The following is an 8300-nucleotide window of genomic DNA, read 5'->3' as shown; positions in this document are numbered from 1 at the left end:
CATGGCAGCCCAGCTCCAGGTTGAGCTGTTGTTCAGCATCTTAGCTGTAGAGGGCAGTGTCACTGGCCCTCATATGCAGGATCCGAACCGGGGCCCTCTGGCATCCCAAGCGAGTTCTTAACCATCGCGCCACTCGGCCGGCCCTATATGATTGTTTTTAACCCAACACTTGACCAAAATGTGCTGATTAATTTAACCCTTAAAATTGTCCAACTTTTTTCTTTGAGTTTAGATATTTATCAAAAGTTATAAGACTTGGGGAACTCTTAGAGAAATCAAATCGCTTGGTTAAAAATAAAAGCTTCAATGACTAACTACATGACTTGTATGTCTTCATTCATCAAATACCAATGGAGCTGCAGCTCTGTGCAGGGCAGTGCTACAGTACTGGGGACACAGCTGAGGACAACGTCCTGGTGCTTACATTCTAGTAAGGAAAACAAGTGCGTTTAGTTTCTTATGGCTGCTGCAACCAATTGTCACAAACAGGTGGCTTAAACAACAGAAATTATTCTCTCACAGTTCTGGAGACCAGAAATCCCAAATCCAGGTATCAGCAGAGCAGCTCTCCTTCTGGAGACTGGAGGGGAGAACCTGGTCCTTGCCTCTTCCAGCTACTGGTTGCTGTCAGCGTTCCTTGACTGTGGACACATCACTCCAACTTGTGCCTCTGTCACATTGCTGCCTCCTCTTCTGCCTCTGCTGTCTTCCTTTACCTCTTCCTAATAAGAACACTTGTGATGGCATTTAGGGTCCACCCAGATCATCTCATCTCAACAACCCTAATGCAATCATATCTGTAACCATCTAAGGTCATATTTACTTTTTTGCCACATATGATAATATTCACAAGTTCCATTGATAAGGACATGGACATAACCTTTAGGGGCCACCATTCAACCCACTACAATAGTCAATAAACACATAAATAAATTAAGGTGATTACAAGATGGCCTTAAGAAGAAAACAGCAAGGATAAGGAGTAAGGGAGTGACAGGGAATGCTATTTTCAGTAAGGGGGTTAGAAAGGGCCTCTTGAAAGAAGTGGCATTGGCGCAGAGACCTACTTGAAGTAAATGAGAGAAGTCTTTCAGGTAGAGGGGAGAGCAAATGCAAGGGCCCTGAGACTAGTCATGTCTGAAGAGGTGAGAGTGGCAAAGAAACCAGTGCTGTTAGAAGCATAATAGGAGGTGGGCCACAGATAGAATTTGGATTTTATTGTGAGTAAAAATGGAAGCCATGTGGGTTTAAGGTAGAGAAGTAATTGGTCTACTTGTATTACTGTGGCTGATGTGTGGAAGATAGACAATGAGGAGAGGGCAAGGTAGTGTGACCATTTGGGAAGGAACTGCAATAGCCCAGGCAGGAAAAAAATAGTGGCTAGGACTAGGTAGTAGCTATGGAAGTGATGACAAGTGATCCAATTTGAGACATATTTTGAAGGTTGAGTTAATCGGATTTGCTGACAAAGTGGCTATAGATGAAAGTAATAGAGGAGTCAAGGATGACATCAACATTTTTTGCCTATTTAACTGGAAGGATAATAGCCACAGCCAAGTGATATTTAGAAGATAGGGGAGAAGCAGGTTTGGGGATCAAGAATTAGTCATTCAAGTGGAGATACTCTGTAGTCAGTTGGCTATAGAAGTCTGGAGATAATGGCAAGACATATATCTGGGCACCAGTGGTAAATAGCTGGTATTTAAAATCACCCTGGAGGCCAGTTGAGTGGCTCAGTTGGTTAAGAGCGCGAGCTCTGAGCAACAGGCTTGCAGGTTTGATTCCAACATGGGCCAGTGAGCTGTGCCTGAGCTGAGCTGCCACTGAGCTGCCAACAGGTGGCAGGATGGCTCAGCTGGTGAGAGCATGTGCTCCTAACAACAAGGTTGCCGGTTCGACTCTCACATGGAATGGTGGGCTACACCCACCCGCAACTAAGGTTGAACAGGGCACCTTGAGCTGCCGATGGACTGCCAGATTGCTCAGTGGTTAGAAAAAACAGGAAAAAAAATCCTTGGTGAGCAGTAAAAAATATATAAATAAATAAATAATAATAAAAAAATAAAATCAGCATGGAGTAAGTGTACACAGGGAAGAGGACCAAGACTGAGCCTAAAGCAGCCCAAAATTAAGAAGTCAGGGGGATGTGGAGAAACCAGGAAAAAGGTCTGTGAAGTGAATTAAAGAAGTAAAACCATGAACGTTTGCCAACCTGGAAATCAAAATAAGAAAGTGATTCAAGGAAAGAGTAATCAATTGCGTCAAAAGCTGCTGATAACATAGATCAAGTAAGATGAGGATTGAGAATTTGCCGTTAAATTTATTAGTGGGGCAGTCATTATGGGTCTTGACAACAGTAATGTTGGTGGAGTTGTGGGTACAAAATACGTTTGGAGTAAGTTCAAAAGGGAATTGTTAAAAAGGAATTGTAGGTAAATACTTTAGACAATAGCAATGAGTTTTGCTCTTAAGTGGAGCAGAGAAATAGACTACTAGTTGAAGGAATTGTTTTCTAAAGATTGGAGATACTATTACATAATATCATGTTGATGGAAATGCTCCTATTGAGAGGCAAAAATTAATAATGCAGGTAAGAGAATGAATGGAGGGAAGTTCTCAAGTAAGTGAGAGGAACAGAGTCCAGTGCCTGAGTAGTCAACCAGCCTCAGGTAGGAGCAGGAACAGGGCAGGTCCTCCTCCTAACAAAAGGGAACTCAGATATCCGGTACATCTGCTAGTGTGAAGATGAGGATGAGCACGCTCTCTGATGGCTTTTATTTTCCCTATGCAATCAGAAGCAAGGTTGTCAGCTGAGAACGTGCAAGTTGGAGAAAAATCAAGTTTGAAGTATGGAACAATCCCCTCAGAGAGTGAATTGTCAAGGACAGCATTGAATTGTCAAGTAAATTTTCTATAACTGTACTACCCCGTAAAATTAAAATGCAAACCATATATGGAACTCCAAATTTCTAGTAGCCACATTAAAAGGTAAAAATAAGCAGGTAAAATTGACTTAAACTATATATTTTAACTCTACATATTCTAAATGTTATCATTTCAACATGTAATCAGTATAAAAATTATTGAGGTGTTTCACATTCTTGTTGTTCTTAGTACTAAGTTTTTAAAAGCTGGTGTGCATTTTATATTTTAAACACGTCTCAATTCAGATTAGCCATATTCAAGTACTCAGTAGCCACATGTGGCCGGTGGCTACCATACTGGACAATGAGGGTCTTGAAAATGAAGTAGCACTAATGGATAGCACAAGGGCCCCTTGAGATTGGGAGCCATGAACTGAAGTGAGGTTGGCATAGCTGTGTCTTATTCTCAAGCCACATTCAAAACTCATGTGCATTGAGTAGGCTCTCGTTTCGTTTCATTGCAGGTTTCCTTCACTCTGCTGTGCAGAAGCTTTTTAGTTTGATGAAGTTGCATTTGTTTATTTTTGTTTTTGTTTCCCTTGCTTAAGGGTCCATATCCAAACAGATATTACTCAGAGTAATGTCAAATAGTTTACTATGCATGTTTTCTTCTAGGGGTTTTATGGTTTTGGGTCTTACATTTAAGTCTTTAATCCATTTTGAGTTTATTTTTGTGTATGGTATAATAGAGTGGTCCAGTTTCATTTTTTTTTTGCATGTATCTGTCCAGTTTTCTCAACAACACTTGTTGAAGAGACTGCAGGTGTCCATGGATGGATGAATGAATAAAAAAGATATGGTATATACATACAATGAAATATTATGGAGCAATAAAAAATAATGAAATCTTGCCATTTGCAACAACATGGAGGGTATCAGGCTAAGTGAAATAAATCAGACAAAGACAAATACCATATGGTTTCACTTATATGTGGAACCTAAAAAAATACAAAACAAACAAACAAACAAAACAAAACAAAAACAGACCCATAGAAACAGAGGCCAAAGGAATGGTTACCAGAGGGAAGGGGTGAGGGGATGAGTGAAAAGGAGAAGGGGAGTATTGTCAATAATATTGTGATAAGTTTGCAAGGTGACAGATCATTGCCAGAATTTGTGGGGTGAACACATTGTAAGGTACAAAACTGTTGAATCACTACATGGTACACCTGAGACCAATATAACTAATATAATATTGTATACCAACTATACTTTTAAAAAAGGGAATTTAAAAATTAAAAAATAAATAAATACAGTCTCCTTCCTCAGTAAAACAAAACAAACTCATGTGCAGACATGGAGTAGGCAGAGTCGGTCTTGACCAGGAATGGAGCTTTGCCTGTAGCATTCCACCAAAGGAAGACAGGAGAAGGGAATTTGTGGCATGTACAACCAAATGTTATATAGATTGACCAGAGAAAGTAAGCCACAGAACTAAGAATTGGGGGGGATGGGGGGATGACAGGTGATGGGGGCAATGAAAGTTCTAGTAGGATCAAAGAACTTTTAGAACTGTAGCTGCTATACAATATACAAAGATGTCTAGAATAATCCCTGCCCTCAGCAAGCTGATCTTGATGGCAGGTATACCAATAATCATTGTATAGGATAAATTCCTGTGCAGTAGCACAAAATGTGTTTTAGGTGAGTTCAGAGGAAGAAGAGCCCATGTCCTGCTAGGATGATCCAGGAGGCTATATAAATGGGGTGGTGGGCAAATCAGGTCTTGAAAGATGAAGGACGTTTTAACTGCTATGGGGAACACATTGCAAAGTGAGGAGAAAGCACAAGCATGGATAAAAAAACTGTTTAATATTTCTTGGGGTAAGAGTAAAACGAAACCCTTACTATTAATATTTATTGGGAGAGCTATTGATCACCATGGAGAAGACAACCTACAAATAATGATAGGTCTTTAGAGAAGAGTCCTGGGATCATTTCTCTAGGAAAAGACTGTACTATAAAACACAGTGATACTCCTAGAATGCAAAGTTTTCTAGAAATAAGAAAACTAAAAGCCAAAGACTATTACTTTTCTCTTCCTTTGCAGCCCACCAGGCCCTTACACACACACACACACACACACACACACACACACACACACACACACACCTTTCATCTTTCATTTAGAATTCAGTCTCATATATTTAATTCTCCTCTAAGGAAAAAGTTAGTTACATCTAAAGAGAAGCAATATAATTACTTTTCATCCTCAAAGTCTAGAAGAAAATATGTGGAAGCAACTAGCATTAAATTATGTGGGATTATATGTGGGATTAAAAAGGCTTTGATTACTATTAACACTTTATTTTGCAGATATACTATCACCATACAGACCCAGTTTATAATCCCCTTAGAAAACAAGCTGCACATATACATCATATTCTTTTTTTTCCTAAATCTGGTGTCGTTTATATTAAAATGTTAAGTAAAAGGTAGCATTTCAATTTACTTCGGTTCTCAACACAGTCATCATTAAACAACAGGGGATTCAGTTTTTCCTAAGCCAGTGCAGACTATTGTTGCAAAAAACGTTGCCCTTTTTTTTCCTTGCTCTAAATGTTTAGGGAAACCTGCCAGTATATCCACTCCCTCCTTTTCTTTCACAAGAATTTCTTACTTCAACTGGAGTATTTAGAAACAGTGAGAAGAGCTAGATGTTTCCACATAACTTTAATAACACTGTACTTTGTATTTATATATCATATATCCTTGGTACTTCATAGTTCATTATCATTTTAAATTTATAAATCAATATATGAAAGCACAAGGCTTAGAAGCAGCTCTTCTCCTGCCCAACAATAAGTTACTAATGCCAGGATTGGAACTCATAATTACTGACACATGTGGTCCTACAACAGCGAAAGATCATTCTCATAACAAAAAATGAAGTGCTCAGTAAGTAGAACATATCTATTATCAAATATCCCATTTATTCAAGATAATTTTAAGAACCCTGGAGCTTTAATCGTATAAATAACCATATTATACCTCATAGGCCTACATTACTGTGAATAGATTCATGAATCATTCAATTAAAACTATACTTAATATGAATAATAAATATATATACACAGATAGACTCCAATCAGTTCCACAAAGTGGAATACATTTCAATCAAAAAGTCAGCAAATATATCAACATATTTAAAAATGTGAAGTACTGTTTTAAAATGTTTTCACCAACATGCTGTAATTCTGAAGGTTGCAGATGCCACTGGTCAGACTGCTATATATGTTAACAAGTGCCTCCTTAGTGAGAATAAAAACACCCATTGTCTGCTGATTTAATTAGGTAGGTAAGGTCCCCGGTTCTCTTAGCAGTGCTAAGCTGTGGTTTTGATTCCAGTGTCTTGAAAACTCATATGTCTGGGAGATTCTGTAAGATCTGTCTCAGGGAAGCACAGGCTACCACATGAGCATCGGAAGGAAGGTTAGCAAGTGACTGAATCAGCTTCTTGACTATTGTCTTCAAACACTGGTGGGCAGCATTCAAATCTCTGTCAAACTGCTGTCCTTCAATTTGTAGAGCCAAATGACTGCAGATGTTTCTAAACTCAACGCTATCCTGAAATGAACAGCAAACACAAACAAGCAATTAGGTTATGGGGAGGGGGGTATTGTGGTTATGGGAGGTATTTGTTGTGCTTTGTGTACCCAGCTTCCATTCCCATCTCTTCTGATGAAAGCACTCTGATTTTTCTCTCAGAGAAAAATTCCCCTCCATTCTCAGCCTATGTGGTTTGACCAAAGCTGACCCCACTTCACAAGGGACCAAGACAATTAGAGCATATCACCCCTCCACCACTTGGATTGGTAAGGGACGGACAGGTGTTGCCCAATGCAGGCCAATAAGCCACCGTTTCAGAATATTCGCTAGGCTGGGAAAGAGAAGCTCTCTTTAACTGGGGATGTTGGAAAACATCTTGTCACTGTAAGGGAGAATCCAAATGAGAATAAAGCCAACACAGAAAAAAAAAAGTAGACTCAAGAGATTAAAAGAGACTGATTCTAATAACATTTTCTAAGCATGTCAACCTAGCTGTAAATACAATAAACCCCAGGATATTTTGGCTACCTGAGTCAATAAATATCCCTTTTTACTTAAGCCATTTGGAGCTGAGTTTCTGTTATTTGTTCCTAAAAGAGCTTAGACAAATACACAAATGGCCTCTGTTCCTATTATTCCATACTCACTGTCTTCAAGATTCCAATATAGGATGTGGTATTTAATGAACATAGTCTCAAGAAATTTCCAATGCAAATTTAGAAAGAATAGTTTCCAGGAAGTTTTAAAAAGTGAAGTAATTAAACTGATTTTTAATCCCCAAATGTTTCACATTCTAAAACCCATTGCATGTAAATGGTACACCAAAATTACTTCATATCATACGATTTATTTTTAAATACATGGACATGACTTCCCACAGACGTCTGGTTCTGGCAAAATGGCACACTTCATTTCTCCAAAACCTACTGAATTCTAAATAAAATGGAACAAACATCCTTTCTGAGCTTGCAAGAAAGTAATGGAAATCCCCAAGGGCCAGTAATAAAGGAAAAATAGATTACTTTAGTTGCCCGCCAATACCCATCAAGAAAAGATGGTTTTGAGCTGGTTTTGGGATGGAGGGTAAAGTTGCCCCAAGGATGTGTAACTGTGGACCTGTACTACATGGTCGTTTAAGCTTGGAGTTGCCTCTACACCACATACATGTTCTGGGAACACTCATGTTAAGAAATTAACTTAAAAATTGGAATTGGGCTGAAATATTCATAGCCACATGGAAAAAGCAAACAAACACCTATTCCATGGAACATGTCCACAGTCGATGCCCCACAGTAGTATTTCCATAATGCTCTGTCAAAAACAAACTCAGAAAATGAAATTTAAAATACAATTCACCATGATACAGCAGATACAGGCAGACCAGGATTAAAGTCCAAGAATTTCAGATAGAAACTATAAAATATATTTAAAATGATTAAAGATATAAAAGAAGGAATCAAAAATGTTTTTTAAGAAAACTCAGCCTTGAAAAAGAACCAAATGCAACTATCATGACAAATTAAATACTCAATGGACAGTTTAAAAACCCAAATAAATACCTCTGAAGTGCGGATTAGTAAACTGAATGATAAATATGGAAAAATTGCCCAGAATACATAATAAAAAGTTAAAGACATAGGAAATATGAATGAGGGGTTAAGCAACATTAAAGACAGAATGACAAAGTCCAACAAATACATTTCTAGGAGAGACAAGAAAGAGAATGGGGGAGAGACAATATTCTAAGAGAATAATGGATAAGAATTATCCAAACTTAATCCAAAACATGAATCCCTAGATTCAAGAAGCAAAATAAGCCTTGAGCAG

General features: G+C 38.3%; 1 protein-coding gene across 5 annotated transcripts in view; it reads right to left on the bottom strand.

Moving 5' to 3' along the window:
• Window positions 1–8300, bottom strand: part of DLEU7 (deleted in lymphocytic leukemia 7) — an 85400-nt gene that overhangs the window by 56745 nt on the left and 20355 nt on the right. Inside the window, exon 2 of one of the 5 annotated variants that reach the window (XM_019650826.1) lies at window positions 157–722. The exons of 3 other annotated variants lie outside the window; for them this stretch is intronic. In XM_019650826.1, coding sequence (XP_019506371.1) covers window positions 615–722 — 108 coding nt within the window. In that variant the 3' untranslated portion in view covers window positions 157–614. Of the gene's footprint in view, window positions 1–156; window positions 723–5237; window positions 6492–8300 lie in introns of those variants that run through there. One more of the 5 variants, XM_019650824.1, reaches the window with a different exon arrangement.

This window comes from Hipposideros armiger, unplaced genomic scaffold (genome assembly GCF_001890085.2).
Source record: "Hipposideros armiger isolate ML-2016 unplaced genomic scaffold, ASM189008v1 scaffold_148, whole genome shotgun sequence".
NCBI lineage: Eukaryota > Metazoa > Chordata > Mammalia > Chiroptera > Hipposideridae > Hipposideros > Hipposideros armiger.
This window is presented reverse-complemented; position numbering and strand designations above follow the sequence as displayed.